This window comes from Salvia splendens, chromosome 15, assembly GCF_004379255.2.
Source record: "Salvia splendens isolate huo1 chromosome 15, SspV2, whole genome shotgun sequence".
NCBI lineage: Eukaryota > Viridiplantae > Streptophyta > Magnoliopsida > Lamiales > Lamiaceae > Salvia > Salvia splendens.
In genome coordinates, this window is record NC_056046.1 from 4,355,924 (window position 1) to 4,379,839 (window position 23,916).

General features: G+C 39.4%; 1 protein-coding gene across 1 annotated transcript; it reads left to right on the forward strand.

The window, feature by feature from the left end:
* The first annotated feature begins 298 nt into the window (after window positions 1-298).
* On the forward strand, window positions 299-2,341 carry LOC121767358 (transcription factor MYB16-like). Its single transcript, XM_042163614.1, has 4 exons — window positions 299-635; window positions 764-893; window positions 1,272-1,566; window positions 1,661-2,341. Exons 1-4 carry the CDS (start codon window positions 503-505, stop codon window positions 2,168-2,170), a joined length of 1,068 nt encoding a protein of 355 aa, XP_042019548.1. The 5' UTR covers window positions 299-502; the 3' UTR covers window positions 2,171-2,341.
* The last annotated feature ends 21,575 nt before the right edge of the window (window positions 2,342-23,916 follow it).

The following is a 23,916-nucleotide window of genomic DNA, read 5'->3' on the forward strand; positions in this document are numbered from 1 at the left end:
AGGGGAAGGAGTTTCCAATTGAAAATTGAATATTTGTTTTCATAAATCTATTGCACAAATACACAAATGAATAAATACATCCCACATGTAAAATAACATACGAAACCGAGGCATTTCATAATATAAAAGAAGCCAAAAGCACTTTATCTTTACCTAACTAACATAAAGAAAAACATGAAATTAGACAAAAAGAAAGCATCCAAAATAAATCATGATCTCAAAAGCTCATTAAATGAGAGCAATGTTATTATATAAGCTTTAAGGCGCCGGAGAAAGAGCATTTCATAAATTATTTACTCAAATTGCTACGTACATTACATATAAGGGCAATAACGTTATTTTCCACTTGCAAAAAAACTTAAATACCTTCTTCTTCTTCCCATCTCACTCTCTCCTTATTTACTCCTCACTCCTCTTCACTCCACTCCGGCCACTTACATCTATTTCCAAGCTCTCCCATCTTGATTTCCGTTGTCACCTCGTCTCGTGTTTCATTTCATCAATGGGCCGGTCTCCGTGTTGTGACAAGATCGGGCTGAAGAAAGGGCCGTGGACGCCCGAGGAAGATCAGAAGCTCTTGGCGTATATCGAAAAACACGGCCACGGGAGCTGGAGGGCCTTGCCTGTCAAAGCTGGTGAAACTCACTAACAAACAACTTGTTACTTACTATATATAGTAGTAGTGTTCTTGAATTAGGGTTTTTGGAAGTTGTAATGAAAAAAATTAACAATTTTGTTAATCATTTAGTACTCCTTTGTGTAGGGCTTCAGAGATGTGGTAAGAGCTGCAGATTGAGGTGGACTAACTATTTGAGGCCAGATATTAAAAGGGGAAAATTCAGTTTACAGGAGGAGCAAACAATCATTCAACTCCATGCTCTTTTGGGAAATAGGTGACATTATAAATGTGTACTTTAAATTTTTACTTTTTGCTTCTTCTTCTCAGTCTTTGCAATACTCTGTTATTCACTATTTTAAGGTTTTATTTTTTTGATTCATTGCAAGAATTTGGCGGTGACATTTTACTTGTTTGATATAAACCTTGAACCTTTTTTCCCCAAAATTAAAGTTGGTCTAATTCTACTAGGAAAACAAAGTGATTATAGTAGTTTGTATAGTATTTTTCTTGGTTTGGACATAGAAAAAGATGTCAATTCTTGTCCGTTTCTTGTCTTGGCGAATCCAAACAAAAAATGTGGAAGTAGCCAAGAACAATGATTGTGATTCAAAAGCCAATGTTTTTCTTTGTTTTGTTGTTGTCTTGTGCATAGGTGGTCGGCCATCGCGACCCATCTGCCTAAACGGACAGATAACGAGATTAAGAATTATTGGAACACACATCTGAAGAAACGTTTGGCGAAAATGGGGATCGACCCGATCACCCATAAGCCCAAAAACGACGCCCTTTTGTCCAATGACGGCCAATCCAAAAGTGCTGCCAATCTGAGCCACATGGCTCAGTGGGAGAGTGCCCGCCTCGAAGCTGAAGCCAGACTGGTCCGCCAGTCCAAGCTCCTGGGAGGTGGTGGCGGAGCTTCGGCCTCCGCCTCCTCAGGACCTTTTCAGGTCAAATTTACTAGAAATAATTAATTATTTTTTTTCCAATAATCATTTTATTTCAATTTAAGTGACACGTTTTCCTAAGACTATGAAAATGCAGGCGCAGAGCTCGGAGTTCGCCTCCACTTCGGCTCAGTTTCAAAAGCCAGGAGGCGCGGCGCGGCCGTGCCTCGACGTGCTCAAGGCATGGACAGGCGGAGCAGCGGCGGCGGGTGTCGGCGGGGAGCTGGAGTCGCCGACGTCGACGCTGAGCTCGGCGGCGGGGGTGGGGGAGAGCTCCACCGCCGTGGTGGAGTCCGACAGCAGGCTCATGAAGGAGGAAGGGGTGGAGGAGTGGAAGCATCTGGCGGCGCTGCCGGAGGCGGCGGAGTGGGCGGCGGCAGGTGCCGAGCACGTGCCGAGCGGGAATTTCGTGGAGAAGTTCACCGATCTTCTTCTCAGCACGTCGTCGGGAGATCGGCGATTCTCCGACGACGGTGCAGAATCCGATAACGGCAGCGGCGGCGACGGCAGAAGCAGGGGCGGTGATTATTATGAAGATAACAAGAATTATTGGAATAGCATTCTTAATTTGGTGAATACTTCGCCATCTGATTCGCCGATATTTTGAGGGATTAATCAATCTTCCATTTTGTGTTTCATCAAATTCAAATGTAGTCATGTAGAGATCAGTTTTTTTTTCTGGGTTCGACTATTGTTAGATTAAACTCTTTCATATTGTCACGTGCCATGTTCATACCTCCATTTTCCTTAGATTCTAATAAAACTAAGCTTTATTCAACGTGTTCATATCTTCGGCTCAATAACTCAATAATGAATTAAATTAAATTTATGTCATAATTACCTTTGTTCATTTTATTTTATTAACATATGTTGCCCATGGCATAATGTAGTCCGTTCGATTTGATGATATTACTAAGTAAATGGTTGTCACTTTTTTTAATTCGTTTAATTTTTATCCTAAATTCAGCTAATTTGTGGTTCAATGCTACTGTTTTCTCCTTCTCTTAATATCAAACTTAAAGTTTAACCATTAAACTCGACTATTCGTTGGTTAGAAACTAAGGGGAGGTAATAAAAATGAATTATATCCCAATCACTTGTTGTAGGCAAAAATTACATAGGAAAAAAATCAATTGACGAAATGGTGATGGACAGAATTTAATGCAATTAGTTTGATGTCACAATCCAGCAAACAATGAAAGATGTACATACATGCTTTTGATCATCTCTTGCCATCCATATAACTCAATTATAAACTTATATATATGAACATCGATCTAAAGTCACACTTGTCTAATTAAGTCCTTGTGTTTCATCGTCTAACTACAGATACAAATTAATGTCATAGGGAAATCTTATTATTTGAATTTAATGATGTCAATTTATACTTTGTGAAAAAATGCACAAGGAAAGTCATAGACCAAGTTTTAATTAATTGGCAAGTGTATACCTAAAATAACACAAACTATTTTGTAGTGAAACCAAAATAATCAATTCTATTAATAATCCTAAAAGAACAGACTTTAAACTGTGTAACGTGTTATTTATATGGAGTACTGAGTACATCGACATTCGACACGATGTTTGTCTATCGTATTTACAAAGTATTTAACTGGATTGGACAGTACATAATATATATACATAAAAAAAAGAGATTAAAATTGCACGATACTATGTAAGTATATACATTTTGCAATATATAACATGCATGTTCACCCATATTATAAATGTTTGTTTTCACTTTTTTTAATTAGAGTGTCCACCGTAAGGGAGCCCTGCGGCAGCCGACTCCGCCGCGGCTCCCTATTGCGGTGGACGGATAGGCCGGGGCGGGGAGGGGTGGAAAGGCCACGGCCGAGTAGACGGCATGGACGGAGCTGAGGGAGAGGGGGGGGGGGGGGCGCTGACCGCGGCGCCCCGGAAACTCTGTTTTTTGGCCGCCGGCGATGGAAAAGGAGTGTCCACCTTATTGTGGACACTCTTAGAGTATAATATATGCTCTTGGTGCAATAATAGATGGAACATAAGGAAAAAAACAACCAACACTAAGCTACCATAATCTACTCTTAAAAAAACAACAAATTACATCAACTTACTAGCAACGAGCTAGTACTAATCAAAAGACCACATGCAACAAAATAACGTGGGGGCACCCACAACAACTAGCCTAAAACAACTCTCATCTCAAAGGCCTAGAGAGAAAGGTAAGCTAACAAAGAGTCAAGGGTCATACCAAACCATTAGCTATCTCCGCAACAAACTAGTTGCAACAAACTGTTCGGTGATAGTTTTAACATATTTGATGAGTGCTAGATACATCTTCTTTTTCTTACATTCATCTCATAAGAACTCTTGGTTGCGTTAACTTGGGATGGTGAAAAGTTTATTAGGGAACGTGTGAATGGTGACAAAATATGTTGGAAAGACTTGTGTTGATCAACCGTCAGTTAGTCTGAGAGATGGATCATTATACAAATCAGGGGCGGAGCCATGATTTTATTGGAGAATGGGCAAAAATAATATATAGGAAAATTTTATATATTTGAGAAGGGGCATTTAGTGTGGTTAAAGTATATAATTAAAAATTTATGTATAAATATATAAGAGAATGAGTGGATGAGGAGGGGCAATTGCCCCATGTCCTCATAAGGTGGCTACGCCCCTGATACAAATGTAGTTGTCTCTTTTCCGTCTCCTAATTCGCTTAGTTTCACTTTTTAACGATGTTTACATATTACAAAAACTATGCATTTAATACGACTACATATATCAAGAGAATGATTTTTATAACCGTCCCTCCATTGTAGAGGTGTTTTATTTTAAGTACTCATTTTAGAAAAATAATACTAATAAATGGAGAGAGAATAATATAGAAAAAACTATTTTCTATATTATTCTCTCTTACTTTACGTTCTCTCTATTTTAATTATTTATTACTATCATTTTTTTAAAAATGAGTGTGGAAAATGAAATACCTCTACTATAAAGGGATGAAGAAAATATTATTTGGTTATAAACGATGCTTAGATAGTTGCAAAATGTCACTTATGCATAGTTAATTTGTTATTTTTTGGGTGACTGGATTTAGTTAATTAAATAAATTGCAATTAAATCAGAATCGAGTGTGAAATGTAGGCTTTTGTTTTGGATTTCAAATGATTAATGAGTTCCTCATGAATCACATTGATTAGATCGTGAAGAATTAAATTTACACGTACCATTCATTTAATTAACATAAATACTTAAATAGTAGTGGTAGTAGTAATACTTAATTTTGCACCGATTCATAGTTTCACATGCAAAATCATTTTCCACAAAATCTCATTAAAAATACATTCAAGACCTAGAAGTTTCTGGTATTACACTGGGGATACAATATTTGCCCGATTTATCATCTTTATTCCTAATGAAAATACGAACCTAGAAAATGATCAGTTCATTATATCAAAAACATTATTATGCAATAAGTCAATAGGGTCCACGACATTAATGCATTAGTAATTTATACAGCACTATCATCAACCAATAAAAAAGGTGTGCTTGAAACTGGAAATAGGAAAACACAAAAACAGTTTCTATATTTATTAATTAATATTTCGGCATCGACGTCAATTTTATGAATTTATAATCGACAATAATTAAACCAAATCTCTCAAAAACAATAATTAAAGCTAATATATATTGTTTCACATATATAAGACAAACCACTCGTGTAGACTGTCCAAATTTAACATGAAAAAACATATATTATCAGTAAAAACATATACAATCAAGACTTTAATAATTGATAAATAAGTTTTGCTTGATGCTATTAATGCTTAATTAAGCAAAAAATAGCTATCCAGCTAATTAGATGTAATCACTACTTTAAAAATATTACATTAACATGAAATTGCCCTTTGATCTGATATGATAATTTCTATTTTTAACATTTAATAGAATGTGCGAGACTTAAAATTGTAGTCAATTATGTAAGAGAAATAGCAAGATTTATATATTTCTCTTTCATTATTTTCTTTTTTTCTCTCTCTTTTTTGGGTTTAACAATATTATAATTGTGCACGGATATAATTAAAAATGATATGAAAACATAGACTCCAATAATAACAGAAAACAGTATCTTGATAACACATTACTTTCAAGCATTTAATAAGTAGTTAAACATTGGGAAAGCGAAGCACATCAGCAAATTAAATAAAATTCAATGAATAAAGAAAAGGTTGGCCTATTTGCTTAATAATTATACGTAAAAATAGAGTAAAAAAACTCAAAAAGAGCAAATAGTAAATGTGAGATAGGGCATATGTGTGTATATAAATATCAACCAATTAATAACTGTATAATTTAGATTGGCATCATAGGATTTAATTGTGTGAGAGGACCAAACTTTTAATGGTTACTTTTATTTTTGCTTTCAAAGGTAAAAACAATCATGTGTCCTTATAGAAATTTGACAAATGGTATGAAGGTCCCCTCACCTTTTGTCATCAAACATTCATTAAATTCTGGATTTAATTCCATATCCTTTTCTTTTTGTTCTTTGAAATAATGTATTACAAATAATTGTATCCATTATAAAAGAGACCATTTTCATAAATTTGATTTTTCATTATAATCAATATAAAGACATACCGTAGAAATTTATTCATACTATTATAAGTTAAAGCGTGCACCTTTAATTAAAGAATGGCTAAATTATTTAATCACACAATTTTTAAAAACATATATTCCGGCCAACAAGCATGTGATGGAAATAGTAGAAATGAATTTATGAATTGACAGGCATGTGATCCATTTATTTTATTTATCAAAGTAAATGATATTAAAAATAACAATTGTTGAGATCTATAATCTCAAACTAAAAATGTGGTTCATATTTCACCATAGTCAACTTCATACACAGCCTGTCATAATAAATGACACTAACATTTAATGCCCAAAAGGAAAAAAAAGGTTAATTTCTATTGTATTTTTTAGATACTCTTAAAATTTTATAATATACTTAATTATGTAATGATCATGCATGACAGTTAATTTAGTCGAATTTAATTTGCTAATAAATTGGCACATGGGGCAGTTTCGTTCTTGCCTTCATACATCTTGGTGTGCACTATATTAATTGTGCTATTTGATTTAATCATGTTCTTAATTTAAATATTGGAAAGAATAAGCTATATATCCAATCAAATTATTAGTTGTCTATTAAATTTGTTAGGTTGCCACACATCAATAGAAATAAAATGCTAGGATGTGTTTCAAAATTGACACATATAATCCTATCAAGACATAATTAGAAGCTTTATATACAATCTTAGTAGGACTACCAACATAGTACCAAATTTCATATATTCTATAAAAATTTATAGGCGAAGCAACTTAATCAATTGTTAAATAAAATGTCGTCTTATCCAAATAATAAAAATATATATTGGTGACATCAAATAATAATGACATTTTGAATAATAGGGAGCTTTATGGGCAGGCTTCCAAGTCACGTGGAGATTTTAATAATATATGCACTAAATAAAGTCATTTAATGTTGAGTTTCAATAACAAGAGAAGAAAAGCTGTAAGTATCAAAATAAATAGCACATTACACGTGTCATATTAAATGATTTGTGAGGAAAAATCTATCATACTTTAATTCGGGCTCTAAAATCTTAGTAATACGTACGGAGTATACTACATAAAATGTATTGCTTGGTGGTCAAAAATTCATAAAAAAAATTTTTATTTATGATTAAATGAACATAAATTTAAAAGCCGCGTCATGGAAGACGAGATATTTGGCCTAAAAAATTCATAATTCTACATCATTGCTTTGTTATCAAAACTTCATTACTTTTGATTTGCGGTCCACGAAGTATGACATTCTATTATCGCAAATTCAATAAAAAATTTGTTTAAATTACTTATCTACATTAGAACAAACATATTGTTCATTATCCATCATTTGACCTATATACTTTTAAAAAAAAACTTAAAACAATAATTGAGCCCAATACTATTATATCCATCCATCAGACACAAAAATTATATAATGAGGCATCCTTGCAACAAAATTTCTAGGATTGATAAATTTTAAAATTGAATTCCATAAAGAAAAAAAGCCCAAAATTTGATTCAGGAACATTGATATTCATAATTATTCTGTCCCAAAATTTGTTCTTTTTTTCATTAATAATAGTCTTCCTTTTTTTCATTCTTCTTCCATCATTTTGATCCAGTTTCACAAAAATCAATCTTTCTTCACTCATTCTCCGTTAACATCACTTTTATTAATTTTTCTATTTACTTTTTCTTATTTTATCAATATTACATTAAAATATATTTTTCTCCTTATTTATCGATTTCATATGTATAATCCAAAAATCGCTATTTTCATGGACGTATATTATTATTGGATAGAATTGAGTGGTTAAATTTATAGGAATTGATAATATTTTTACGTTTAAATCAAACAGCAGTATAACATCATTTCAAATTATTAGCAATCAAAGTAGTACTACTCGTCATGTTACTCATTTTAATTCTAAACTACAATTGGTGAGCAAATAAAATACTAATGATTTATATTTTAGGCAAATATCTCCGGTTCGGTTTCAACTCCTTCATGAGTCATGACACAGATTAACACGAGAAAATTCTGAATTAATCAATTTCTGTACCCAGATTCACTAGATCTATTACTGTTAGCTGTGTACGATATTTGAGACTGAGTCCAGCAAAACGTTTATCACATCAATTACCAGATCCGATTGATCGAATCCGAACACAATCAAGTTCTTCATCAAACTCAAAAGCAGAGAAATAAAAAAATAAAAGAAATTCAAAATTTGAAAAAAAAAATATTCGGGCTTTACAGGCAGCAAAAATATAAAGAAATGAATCGATTCAAGCTGCAAAGCGGATCCCAAAATCTTAACTATCTGCACGTTAAATATCGGCTTCTGGAAATATATATTTTTCCACAGAACCATAGTACGATGCAGAATTACGCCAATTTCACGCATTCACAGTTTATTTCATAGCTAAAATCGTAAACTGAGATATATCTACATATAGGAATAACAATATAAATCACTAGAGAAGAGACATTTAGGAAGGGGAGAAGAGTAAGCAGACGATGCGATGGAGTGGAATTCGATTGAGAGGTTCGGTATTTATAGTGAAGTACTTCGGTTTAGGGTTACGGGCCCAAAATATTTATGGGCTGGGCTTTATAATTTTGGGTAAGATTGTCCTGGCCGCAGATGAGTCCAGTTTTTTGTTTTGATTAATACTCCTACTCCAGTTTTAATTGTGTGAAGGTACAGGGATTAACATTTTGGTTGCAAAAAAATCTACATTAACAGAAATATTACGTTCGTTTCTAAAATACCTGTATAATAGATGAGATGTAGCACAAATTATAATAAAAATGGTTGGCATATTACGAGTGTATAAGGGGTCCTAACTAGTACTCTACAACCTTAGACGTGTATTGGTAATGATTCTTTCTCAAGATGCAAAATAGTGTTTATCTTTTTCGGTTGTTATATTTATTTGTGAATTAAAGTTATAAAACTCAGACTTTTAAATTTTCTTCTTATATAATATTATTGCCTCCGTTGAATTGAAATCCTTGCTCCGCCCCTGCTCTGCCGCATGATAATTCACACCCTCAAAATAATTTCATTTGGATAATAGAATCATTGTACTACCACAATATAAATATCGTGGAAAAAATCGCGCCAAAAAACTGGATGTAAATTGATATTAACGCATTTTGGTTGGTATCATTTGCTCCTCACGTACCCCCTGTTTCGATGTATGAGGAATATAATAAAAAAATCACAATTTATGATACAAGTTGAAAATTAGAGACATACCAGTATATCGTATATACTCCATATAAACGCTGAGCAATTATTCATTGCTGCAGTGAGTGACTGGGTTGATGAGATGGGAATGGGACCACTCTCTTTCAAGTACAAATGTGTGGGAGGAGAGTAGCAATTATTCATCCGCAATGTGTCTCGCCCCCATCTCGGTCTCGTCTCGAAGAGACAAGACGACAGCGAGACGGCGATGCAACCATCCATCTCGGTCTCGTCTCGGTGGGCGTCTCAGCCCGGAGGGTGGGTTGGCAAGACGTCTCACCACGCGCCAGCGCCACGTGGCGAGCGTTGGGGCTAGGCGTGACTCCCACTCGCTGGCCCGCTAGTGGGCGTTGTCATGCTGACACAATAAATAATTTTTTTCAATTCGATTTTAATAAAATAAATAAATAAATAAATAAAAATAAAAAACGGTAATATTACCGTTCAACGGTAATATTTTAATTTTTAATTTTTATTTTTTCCTTTTTTTATTTCTAGTATTTTAAGTGTGTAATTTTTAATTTCTAGTATTTTAAATTATGTGTTTTTTTATTTATTTTTTTAGATTTTAATTATGTATTTTTTTAATTATGTTTTTTTTATTTTTTTAGGACTTTAAATTATAATTTTATTTTATTTAATGAAATGTGTTTTTATTAATTGAATTTGTTGAAAATAAAAAATGAAATTGAATGAATAGTCACGGGATGAGATGGTTAAGAGATGGAGGGATGCAGGTGTTGTCTGTTAAGTTAAGAGATGGAGGGAAAAGTATAGTGGAAACCATGAATAGTTAAGAGATGAGACGGTTAAGAGACGAATAAAAGACAGCGTTGCTTATGGCCTTAGTCTAAATTCACATCTCCTGTCTTACATAATCTATATTGGGATACTGAGTCCGTAACAATTGAATTGATCCCTCTTAAACATTTTTGTTTTAAATATTTTTGTTGGTCCTTCGGCTAGCCACCACTCTAAATTGCCTTTATAGTAATTAGTTTGTCCCATCACCATTTAATTGACTCTCAACCGTCCCCATTTAGCTTGATTGGTTCATTTGTCATGCCATCAGCCCATCACAATGCCCGCTAATACTTAGGCCACCAGCAACGCGTCTCGTGGGTGGCTCGTATCTCGTCCCGCAGAGATGAAACGGCGGCGAGACGCGTTGCAGCGCCCCGTCTCGTCCCGGTCTCGCCGAGACGCCCGTCCCACCGAGACACCTCGCGGGTTGTTTCGCCACGGACTTGCGCGACGTGGCGCGCTCCAGTGCCATGCGTGACGCACACTCGCCGGCCCGCGAGTGGGTTTCGTCACGCTGACGGAATAAATCATTTTTTTAAAAATTTGAATTTAATTAAAAATAAATAAATAAATAAATAATCGAAAACGGTAATATTATCATTTTTCGACCGTTTTCCTATTTTTTTACTCTATAAATACTCATATTTCAGTCTCATTTCACACACAAATACACATCAAATCCTTCAAATCATCTCAATTTCCTCTCCAATTTTCATCTAACCTCTCATCACAAAATGTCCGGCAACGGAAACTCTGGCGGTGGCGGCTCCGACGGGATTAACATCAACGCGTTTGGCGACTGGGGGGCATGTACAACATGTTGGGTGGTTCTGGTTCCGGTTCGTCTACGCCCGGCACCCAGGGCTCGTCGACGCCGGGGGGTACCAACCACCCCATTTTGATGTGGATGCATACGCTCGTCCCTCCGCCCCGAGGTATTCGCAGGGATTATCCCAAATTCGGGAGGATTATCCGGATGAACCCCATCCGGAAGGAGGACGAGGTGGTGGAAGCTCCAGAACATTCGACGCCGTGGAGGAAGAGACAGAGGCGGCCGAGGAGGATGAGGATGTAGGTCGGCATCAGTACAGCCGCAAGGACACGATGGCGGTGTATAACGCCTGGATCAGCGTCTCGTACGATCCCATCGTTGGGAATCAACAATCCCGGAAGTGCTTCTGGAAAAAGGTCATCGAGGCCTACAACGAGATCAAGCCAAGAGGGTCCGCCGCCGCACATTGAAGATGCTCCGCGCTCACTTTGACCGAGTCGACAGGGAGGTCAAAAAATTATGCGGCATCTACAAGAACGAAGCGGCCCATTACCAAAGCGGAGACACGGGAGCTGACACTCTGAGATCGGCTTTGCGAGTCTACTTCGATGACACCGGCAAAGAATTCAGACATGTCGATGTCTGGGAGGCTGTCAAAGACGAGGAAAGGTGGGCCGGCGGTGTGCGATCCAGCTCGGGCTCGACCTCGAAGCGCACAAAGCACACGACCGGTGGCCAATACTCGTCTAGTGGGGCGGTTCGGGTAGCGCCGCACAAGAGGCTGCCTCGCAGGAGGTTGAGGGCACGACAGACGATGCCGGGGGGTCCTTCCTTGGGCGCCGTCGGCAGTAAGGGACCAAGGCGAAGGCGGCTAGAGGGAGGAGGGGCCGAGGCGAATCAAGCCAGGCGGGCCCGGGCTCAGTCTCGGGCTCGAACACCCTATTGTCCATGTACTTGACCGCCACGATGGCGGACACTTCCCTCATGACGCCTCCACAATACCAAGTCCATCTTGCCAGAATTGAGTATATGACAAGACAAATTAGTATTCCGCCTCCAGGTAGCTTGAGTGCACTGCCACCGCCTCCGGGAGATGATTCACCGACGGAGTAGTTTTTTTAATTTCTATAAAATTGTATTTTAACTTATGTTTTTTTTATTTATTTTGCCACGAATTTAATTATGTATTTTTTTAGGATTTTAAGTTGTATTTTTATTTTATTTAATGAAGTGTGTTTTTTTAATTGAATTTGTTGGGAAAAAAATAAAAAAATGAAATTGAATGAATAGTAAGTTAAGAGATGGTTAAGAGACGAATAAGAGATGGAGGGTTGCAGGTTCTGTCTCTTAATTAAGAGATGGAGTGAAAAGTACAGTGAGGCCTATGAATAATTAAGGGATGAGACGGTTAAAAGACGGATAAGAGACAACGTTATGGATGACCTTATGAGTTGTTACCAATACCAATATTGAAATTTAATAACTTAACTCATTTTAAACATAGCTTATCAAAAGGAAGAGACCATTTGATTTATACATCCCTCTTTTATTGATTATTCGGATCCGTGACAGAATAAAAGAGAGTTATATATACCCAATTAAAAAAGTCATACAGCATTCAAACATACACCAAAAGACAAGCATGAAAAGTGGGTATCTAGCTGGACCACTTGGACCGCCAAATATTTGTTGTTTTATTTACATAATTATTAGTACTACTAATTATGTGGAGTACCGATTTATTCAGTTACTGTTCGAACAAAATTTTAAGAAATACGTATATTTTTATAAACTTTCCTAATTTTACTCATTTTAGTTTATTTGGTGTGCTGCTGACAGTATCTATAGTAGGTGACTGACACGGATTTTCTATTGCAAATACGGATATTCGGTATATGGCGACAATATAGTAGTAGGTGCGTGACATCATATTTCCATATTAAAAAAATTGGTGTATTACAATAAATTTAAGAGTGAACTACAAAAACAGTTAATAGACTATGCTTTATCTCACCCCTAGTCTCTGGACTTTCAAAATATCCAAGACAATGTTGGACTAAGCGTTTATCTCGAAAATGGTCTTTTTGCACTGTTTTCGGTCGAAAATACCCTTTTGGGGGGTTTGGGCAATTTGGTCTTTTTACACTTTTAACATTTTAAATCTAATATTATTTGAGTGATGTACTAAATCTGATATTATTTCCAAATTATCATTCTTCTTCCCCTTTACTATCCTTTACTTTATTTCTTTATTTCAATATTAGATTTAATTTTATAAAATTAAATTTTACATTTCTATTTTTAAATATCAATAAATTTTTATTAATTATTAAAATTACTATTAAATAAAAAATAATAGTTTTAATCAATATTTGATAGTGTCTAATATTTAATTAATAAGGTACGCCGCCGCCTTAGTTTTAATCAATATTTAATAGTTTTAATCATATATAGATCATATAACACGCTTTATTCTAAAATAAATATACATCTAATGTAAGACTAATATAATTTTCGTTTATTAATTTGAAAACAATCAAAATTAACTAGAAAATTTCAACAAAAATTCTCCTATGTCAAATTTTTAGTAGTATCAAATTTTTAGTCAACTTCATAATATTTAATCACAAGCAATTATAACAACCGAACGAAGGCTAAATAGAATAACTCTTATTTTTCCATCATGATTAATATGTACTTCTTCAATTCAGCTTAATATTAAATAACAAAAATTAATAGTTTTAATCAATATTTATCGTGTCCATGAATTAATAGTTTTAATTAAAAAAATTTATTGATATTTAAAAATCAAAATTTAAAATTTAATTTTATAAAATTAAATCTAATATTGAAATAATAAAACAAAGTGAAGGATGACAAAAAGGAAGAAGAATGATAATTTTGAAATAATATCATATTTAGTATATATCACTAATATCATATTTAAAATGTTAAAAGTGTAAAAAGACCAAATTGCTCAGACCCTCAAACCCCCCAAAAGGGTATTTTTTACTGAAAACAGTGAAAATGACCATTTTTTAGATAAACGCTTAGTCCAGGATTGTCTGAGATATTTTGAAAGTTCAGAGACTAAGCGCGAGATAAACGCATAGTCCATGGACTATTTTTATAATTCATTCTAAATTTAAATAAGAATGCGACCTCGTTTTTCTGTGTGTATAATACAATTTATATAATCAAACGAGGTCCATGTTGGGTTCAATTTAACTATAATTAAAGTTCAGTGATAGATTGATTGGTGAAATATTGGATAGCATAGACATCTCTATCATGCATAGTATAGTAAACTTTAATATATTTGCAAGTACAAATCTGAGATTGATGGGGTACGAACTAAACCCTAATGGCAAGCCCAATAACAGTGACGGCCCATCAGCCCAGAGCCCAAGAAAGAGTATCTGTTCGGCACCAAAGAGTTCGGCACGACCAAAGAGTTCGGACTCAGCCTACAGCTCGGTAAAAGCCGACCAGTCAAGCTCTCCTCTCAGATCGGCAAGAGCTGATCGGTGAAGTCCAGCAGTTCGGTCTCAGCATTCGACCGAACTAGGAGTTAGTGGACTCATGAAAGGCCTCCACGACCTCCACTATACCCACGATCTATTTAGTGGTACGAAGCAGTTATTGAGCAGTTATTGCTCACCCACGATCTTGTTAGTGGGGCTGCAAACCACGATCCTAGTTCAATGTATAAATAGAACTTAGATCAGATAGAAAAGGGTTAAGCTCTCTAGAGATAAAATCATATAGCAAGTCTGTGTTGTAAGCTGTAATCCCAGATCAAGCAATACAATCTTGCCCTCCCTTCTTCCCGTGGACGTAGATTTACTTCAGTAAATCGAACCACGTAAATTCTTTGTGTCGTAGTCTTTATTCTCTACCAGCATTTACTAACATCAGAAATTCGCGGATCCATCACTGGCGCCGTCTGATATGGTCACTCCCCCGCGCACACGGATGTAATCCTCGTACGCAGTCCTCTCAGCAATGGTCGTATTCAGCTCGGCCTCCAGATCCTTCTTATCGGACTCTAAGTCCTTATTATCGGCCTCCAGCTTCACTAAACGAGCCAGAAGCTCGTCATTCTTCGTCTGATCGGCTATAGCTCTTTTCTCAGCTTCGTCTAAAGCCGAAGAGTACAGCCGTTTCCAGTGAAGTATCTCCATCTCCTTGAGTACAAAGCAGCTATATTAGTTCGGCAGCTGTACCGAGCAGATAGTAAAATACAACAGGAATAAATGCGAGTACGAAAAGCTATACGAAGACAAGTGTAGAGAATTTTTCATTCACAAGGAAAATTTTTTACACTAGGAGGGCTTCAAGGCCATTTTACAAGGAAGAAACTAGACTAAGAGAAGGGAGACGAAATCATACTCCACCAGCTTCGTCTCCGGCTCCTTGGTCTGGTTCAGCTTCTTTCTCCTGAGCTATCTCAGCCTCGGCCTCGCATCCTGCCGGCCTCGCCTCCGCCTCCTGATCGGCTTCCTTCTCCGGATGCCCGGCCCGCTCGACTTCGGCCTCCAGCTCCAGCGGCTCGGCCTCACCCTCTCCGTTGTAAGTCGAAGCGGGTGAAACGGGTCCCACGGAGGCAAAGATAGCCTCCAGGTTCTCGTCCCGATCAGCTCGACAACTCCGGACTCGGTCTGCAGAAAGCAGGACCGAGGATGAAGCTAGCTCCTCAAGGAGCGGCAGATTCTGAAGCCGAGCTGCTATCTCTCGGCTGTACAGAGGCAGCACGACGTCGGCCCCCTGCTCGCCCTTATCGGTAATTAGCCTTACCAGACTACCGACAAAGGCCGAGAACTGGCTGCTCAAAAAGAGTTTCTCCGTGTAAACACGGAGAGCCTCCCCCTGGGCAGCCACGGCGGCAGCCTCCTTCTGAGCCTCCCGGTGCTTCGTCTGCTCTTGCAGGATGATGAGCTGGTTTTTGGCTGACCGGGCTTCATCCTGAGCCGAGATCCTAGCAGCTCGGGCCCTCTCAAATTTGGCCTCAGCCTGTTCGGCCAGACTACGAGCAAGATGCAACTTCTTCTGCATCTCCTCGTAGTCGTGGGATGCTTTGGAGAGCTCCACGGAGACGAGCTTGGCTCTCTGAAGATGAACAAGGAAAAAACTCAACAGAATGGCCATCAAAAAATGTAGAAAAGAAGCCAAGTCAGAAAGCTTACCTCCACAAAATTCGTCGGCCATTGAAAAGGCTCAGGGACGTGTTCCGGGATGTCTGCAACCACCTCGGAGATGACCAGGTCTTTCCCCGGCACTCTTGGGGACTCATGAAATTTCCCCTTCCCTTTAGCCGAACACGACTCCGGCTCTTTCGGATCCGAAGAAGAGGTTTTTTGCCTCTTCGGATTCTTCTCGGCTTCAGACGCCGAGCTAGGGGCCCTCTGCCTCTCCGGCTCCACAAGCTCGGGGGACTTTCGGATAGCCTTATTCAGCATGTACACTGCCAAAAAGCAAGAAAGCAAAGTCAGATTTTCTTCGTTAAAGCAGTAGAGCATAAAGATAAAGAGAAATCCTCACCCTCGGCCTCTTCGTCCGAAGACGAGATGTCGAACACGACGTCGCCCTTGACGAGCTCAGACTCCGTGTATTGTTTCCTAACTATGGGAATCTTGTTGAGCTCGCCATCGAGCTCGTCCAACGGTTCAGGCCGAGGATGACGGATAACGGACTTCGGCCCTCTCCAGGGAAAACTAGGAGCCGCGGTCCTATCATAATAGAAGAAGCGGTTTTGCCACTTCGGCCACTTCGTTTTACAAAAGGCCCTAAAGGGCTGTACAGGGATCAAGTAAAACCAAGACCCCTTCCTCTTAAATTGAAAGAATTTAAGGATCGCCTTCAAAGACAAATCCCTTCCTAACCTACGGAGTTCGGCAGCGAAGGCCGACAAGTGCCTCCAAGAGTTCGGAGTCACCTGGCCTAAAGGAAGCTGAAAAAAATCTAGTAAATCTATAAAGGCAGAAGGGAGGGGGAAACGAAGCCCGCATTCTAAGCAGGCCTCGTACACGGTGGCGTAACCCTCCGGCGGGGAGTCAGCCCTATGATCACCGTCAGGTACCACCGCCTTCCCCCCAGGAAAAAAGTACTTTTCGGGTAGGGATATCACAGTATCCTTACTCAAAATACTATGGAAATACTCTACGGTCTTCTCCCCGGACTCTTTCCGGCCAGAAGACCCCTTACCGCCTCTCCTACCGCTACCCGACTCCGAAGAAGAAATAGAAGCCATTTTTCTTACTTTTTGAAGGTGAAGAAAGTCTGAAGAAGTTTTTGAAAGCGGAAGAAAATTTCTCGAGAAAGAGAGAGTATAGAAGACGCAACAGCAAAAGTGTTCAAATGAGGAAGAAAGAGCATATTTATCAGATTCGGAAAAGATTTCGAGATCGTTGCGCTGTTTCGAATCCCACCTTTTCAGGATTCAACGGCCGGATTTTACTGTCGCATTTAATGCAGGCACGCGCAAGGCACGTCCCCTGACGTCAGCCTCCCCCTTACCGTTATCCAGAATGCCGAAGTGACTCACCTCGCCGAAGTGATTCACTTCGCTTTTCAGGGGGGGTAGTGATGGGGTACGAACTAAACCCTAATGGCAAGCCCAATAACAGTGACGTCCCATCAGCCCAGAGCCCAAGAAAGAGTATCTGTTCGGCACCAAAGAGTTCGGCACGACCAAAGAGTTCGGACTCAGCCTACAGCTCGGTAAAAGCCGACCAGTCAAGCTCTCCTCTCAGATCGGCAAGAGCTGATCGGTGAAGTCCAGCAGTTCGGTCTCAGCATTCGACCGAACTAGGAGTTAGTGGACTCATGAAAGGCCTCCACGACCTCCACTATACCCACGATCTATTTAGTGGTACGAAGCAGTTATTGAGCAGTTATTGCTCACCCACGATCTTGTTAGTGGGGCTGCAAACCACGATCCTAGTTCAATGTATAAATAGAACTTAGATCAGATAGAAAAGGGTTAAGCTCTCTAGAGATAAAATCATATAGCAAGTCTGTGTTGTAAGCTGTAATCCCAGATCAAGCAATACAATCTTGCCCTCCCTTCTTCCCGTGGACGTAGATTTACTTCAGTAAATCGAACCACGTAAATTCTTTGTGTCGTAGTCTTTATTCTCTACCAGCATTTACTAACATCAGAAATTCGCGGATCCATCAGAGATCCTTATTAAAGAATTGCACTGGAAGAGAGGACTAAAAGCAAACAAACTGGGTTATACTCCCTCCGTTCTTTGTTAATAGAGACATTTCTTTTCGACACGGAGTTTAAGAATAGTGTGTTAAATGGATGGTGAAAAAAGTAAGAGAGATGAAGAGATAATAAAGTAAAAAAGAAGAATTACTTTTTGCTAAAAATAGAAATGACTCAATTAAATTGGAACTTTTCAAAATAAAAAAATAACTTTATTAACATGGAATAGAGGGAGTATATGATTGCGGAGAAAAAGTCTGAAAAGATAAAATCTACAAAAGAACAAAGTTTTTTTTGAAAAAATTAACATATTAATTTTGGATTTACATTATACTCAAGTATGCATAATAGTATATAAAAATATGACTTTGATGGGATACGAACTAAACAACTAAACAATAATTGCGAGCCCAATAGCAGTGACGGCCCATCAGCCTAAAACCCAAGAAAGAGTATCAGTTCGGCACAACCAAAGAGTTCGGTCACAGCCTATAGCTCGGTAAAAGCCGACCAATCGAGCTCAACTCTCAGATCGGCAAAAGCTGATCGGCAAAGTTCAGCAGTTCGGTCTCAGTATTCGACCGAACAAGGAGATAGTGGACCCATGCAGGATCTCCACGACCTCCATTACACCCACGATCTATTTAGTGGTATTAAGCAGTTATCAACCCCCCTACCAGGGCTGCAAACCACGATCTTAGTTCGAATGTATAAATAGAACTTAGATCAGATAGACCAGGGTTAAGTTCTCTAGATCCTGAATCTCATATAGCAAATCAGTATTGTAATCTGTAAGCTAGATCAAGCAATACAAATTTGCCCTCTATTCTTCCCGTGGACGTAGATTTACCTCAGTAAATCGAACCACGTAATTTTCAGTGTTGTGATCTTCATTTATTACTTGCATTTATTCCCATCAAAAATTCGCTAAATCATCACTGGCGCCGTCTGTGGGAAAACAGAAAACCAAAACTGTGATAAAAGCGAGTTTTTGATCCTCTTCCACCAAAAAATGCGTACCAGATCACATAATACCCATACTTCCGTCCGTGATGAACATGAGGAAGCTAGTCCAGCCCGTAGGTCTGGAAAACAACCTCTGGAGAAATCTGCCTCCAGTTCTCACGGTGAAAGAACAAACCACTCAAAAAGTCATCGCACCGAGCCTCCCCAGCAGCTCGATTTGAATGAGGCTGTCAAGTTGTTCTTGGCTGAGAAGCATGATGAGTTCTTAACATTCCTGCAAAAGAGCCAGAAGCCGGAGAAGAAAACGGCGGATTCTCCCTCCCCCTCCAGACACGAAAGTCACTACCGCAGTAGTGTCGTATCTTCCAGGAGAAAGAATCCTCACCACCGATATGTTCCTTCTCCTCCTTGTTATCGAAATCACAGGAGAACTCCATCTCCACCATACCGTAGAGATGTCGGATTCGCTATGTATGGAGCGCTGAAGACTCCATTTTCGGATGATATCACCAGAACTCCGTTGCCACAGAATTACCGAACTCCGTCAGTGACTTATGACGGGTTAGTGGATCCTCATGATTTCCTGGGACGCTATCAGTATAATATGGCGAACCAAGGTCTCAATGAGGTTCATATGTGTAAGCTGTTTCCCGAGCTGCTCATCGGGAACGCAAGAAGGTGGTTTGATAGCCTCCCTCAAGGCAGCATTAGATCTTACAGAGATCTAATGGATGCTTTTCATAGGAGGTTCTTCCAGAAAGCTGAAACCCGAATCACTTCGGCTCAGCTGCTTTCTATACGTCAAGGTCGCGATGAAAAGATTAGCGACTTCATGACAAGATTCCACAAGGAATGCCTACAAGTAGATGATCTCAATGATCTACTTGTCATTTCGGCATTCCAAAATGGAATTCTGCCAGGAGCTCTCTACAGAAAGCTCGTTGAATGCAGTCCGCAAACAGCTCAAGAGATGTGGGACATTGCGGACCAGTTTTCTCGTGCTGATGAGGCAGACCGTCGAAAACGGTCTTTAGACAGCTCTTCCAGAGGAGACAAGAGGAAGCCTGATCATAGCGATCAGGGACATCCTCGCCGAACTCCTTTTGAAAGAATTCAAAGGGCACCGGTACAAGACATATTGGGACCACGTCTCAATCCTGAGAAACCACCCGCTCAGTTCGTACCATTGAACAAGTCGAGAGCGGAAATTTTCGAACTGCATTCTGATATGTTCGAAAAACCAAAGCCGATGACGAAATCGGCCACGCGCCGAAGTCAGGATAAATATTGCTCCTTCCATCAAGACCACGGTCACGATACCGAGGAGTGCCGAAATTTGGCAGCAGATATTGATGTTCTTGTGAAAGCAGGGACGTTAAAAAAATACCAAAGCAAGCCGCCGAAAAAGAATAAGAAACAGAGAAGTGCGAACTGCGCTCCTCAGGATCCTAAAAGGCAACAGGATCCCGAAGACGATGACGAGCCGCAATATGATGGAGTAATCCAGACTATTGACGCTCTCCCAGCCGGGAAGACTAAATCGTCTCTAAAATCAGAGCGCAGAGGCTTCAATCGAGAGGAGCCAACACATAAAAGGCTGAAGAAGGAGGAAGTAATTACATTTTCAGATGCAGATCCCGTCCCGGCCATTTCTCCTCATCAAGACGCTATTGTCATTCAAGCTGGAGTGGCAAACAAACTGATCCACAGAGTGTTTGTGGATACAGGAGCGTCGGTTAGCATTCTTTTTAAAGAATGTTTTGATAAACTGGAAGTGGATCCAGCTCGGCTCAGTCCGGCCCCACTTCCTCTGAAAAGTTTCGCCCAGGAGGACACCCGCCCTGAAGGTATTATCAGCCTTCCGATTACGGTAGGAAGAGCGCCTACTAGCTCCAGTACGGTGATCGAGTTTTTTGTGGTAAAAGCTCGATCCCCGTATAACATTATACTGGGAAGAGACTGGCTCAACACAGTTCGGGCCATTTGCTCTACTTATCACCTCACAATCAAGATCCCCACTAAAGGAGGGATAGCAGTCATCCGAGGTGATCAAAAGAGAGCAAAAGAATGTCTGCAGATTGCGCTTAAAAGTGCCGAACAATCAGATCGGCACCATCAAGCATAGCAATCACAGCAGCCGGAGTCAGAGGCAGGTGAAATGAACGAAGTCACACCGGAGCCGAACTCGATGAAAGTTCAGTTATACGAAGATGATCCATCCAGAACGGTCAAGATCGGTTTCGCGGGAACACCTCTACTCCGGGAAAAGACCATCCAGCTCTTCAAAGAGTACAAAGATGTCTTTGCGTGGTCTCCGTTGGACATGACTGGAGTGTCTCCCGAGGTAATTACACATCGGTTAAATATTGATCCTTCAGTCCGGCCTATAAAACAGAAGCAAAGACTCTTTGCGGCAGAAAGAAATCAAGTCATCCATGACGAAGTCCGCCAATTACTGAAAGCGGATGTATTATTTGAAGTAAAATATCCTTCTTGGGTGGCCAATCCTGTGATGATCAAGAAAAAAGAAGGAGGATGGCGGATGTGCATAGATTTTACGGATCTAAATAAGCACTGTCCTAAAGATTGCTACCCCCTTCCCAATATAGATAAAAAAGTAGAAGCTCTGATAGGCTTCGAAATTTTCTGTTTTCTTGATTTGTATAAAGGATACCACCAAGTTTTAATGGATGAGAATGATGCTTCAAAAACGGCTTTCATTACTGACTTCGGTATTTTTGCTTATAAAAAGATGCCATTTGGTTTAAAGAATGCCGGAGCCACATATCAAAGGATGGTAGATAAGCTATTTCAGCACCTGATCGGAAAAGAGGTTGAAGTATATGTTGACGACATAGTTGTTAAAAGCAGAAGCATTCGGAGTACGAAAACAATCTCAAATCCACTCTCGACGTGCTCAAAAAAGCCAACCTCAAACTCAATCCCCAAAAATGTACCTTTTTGGTAGATTCGGGAAAATTTCTGGGTTGTTGGGTTTCAAAGGAAGGACTCAAGGCAAATCCCCTAAAGGTTCAAGTTGTTCAGAACATGGCAATGCCGAAGTCCATACATGATGTGTAAAGGCTAACTGGATGTCTAGCCGCACTGAATAGATTCCTTTCCCAAGCAGCCGAAAAGCAAATGCCGTTCTTCAATGTTTTGAAGAAGGCACCAAAGTTTGAGTGGGGAGCCGAACAGAAAAAGGCTTTTGACGAACTCAAAAGTTATTTAACCGAACTTCCTACTCTCTCTGCTCCAACAGATGCCGAAGTGATATTCTTATATTTAGCAGCATCAGATCAAACCATTAGCGCGGTGCTTGTACGAGAAGAAGGCCTAAAACAGCGTCCTATCTACTTTACAAGCCGAGCATTAAGAGGTCCCGAAACAAGGTATCAACCTCTGGAAAAAATTGCTCTGGCATTAGTAAATGCAGCAAGGAGACTGCGGCCATATTTCTATGCTCACAAAGTATGCGTCTTAACCGATCTTCCACTTCGGCAAGTTTTGACTAAGCCAGAAGCATCAGGCAGAATTGCCAAGTGGGCCATAGAGTTGGGAGAACATTCAATAGAATATCTACCTCGGAAAGCCATCAAGGGACAAGCCTTGGCAGATTTTCTTGTAGAGGCAAAGTTCGATCAGGCAATCCCTATTATTGCCGAACAGAAAAATCCTACCAATGATGAACTAACACAGCCCCAGAAACCCGAAGTAGAGCCGCCGGACTGTTGGATTGGATTCGTAGATGGAGCTTCGAATAAGACAAGAAGTGGAGCTGGTATTCTACTTATCGCTCCCGACGGACACGAAGTAACTTATTCACTTCGGTTCTTATTCCCAACCACTAATAACGAAGCCGAATACGAAGCCCTTCTTGCCGGACTTCAGTTAGCGCAACGTCTACTTGTCAAATCTCTCAAAATTCATTGTGATTCACAAGTCATAGTGAATCACATGCTGGGTACAAGTGAAGCCCGTGGTGAAAGGATGAAAAAATACTTGGACAAAGCGCAAAGTATTAGCCGAAATTTCTCTTATTTTCGGATAATCCGCATTCCCAGAGCGGGAAATAGCCGAGCAGATACTTTAAGTAAGTTGGCCTCATATCCGAGCTCAAAGGTGGAGGAATTACCGCACAGAAGCATTGATGAAGCTGAAGTACACTCAGTAACCAGTTCACCAAACTGGATGACGCCAATATTAAAGTATCTAGATCAAGGACAACTGCCCGAGGATAAGAGAGAAGCAAGGAAAATCACATGCCGAGCACGTCGGTATGAACTTCATGAAGGAGTCCTATATAGAAAGTCCTACCTTCAACCGTTATTGCGATGTGTAGGACCAGAAGAGACGGATTACATCCTTAGAGAAGTTCATGAAGGATCTTGCGGTAGCCACATCGGAGCTAGAGCATTAGCTAAAAAAGTTCTGAGATGGGGATATTATTGGCCAACTTTGGTACAAGAAGCAGTACAGCTAGTTAAGAAATGTACGAAATGCCAAATCCATGCAAATATCCCAAGGACGCCGCAGACTGATCTATGTGCTATGCAAAGCCCTTGGCCTTTTATGCAATGGGGCATAGACATAGTAGGACCACTACCACAAGCTCCCCGGCAAATGAAATTCTTGATCGTTGCCGTGGATTACTTCACAAAGTGGGTGGAGGCTGAACCATTAGCTACGATAACAAGCTCAAAGGCATTAGATTTTGTCTGGAAGAACATAGTTTG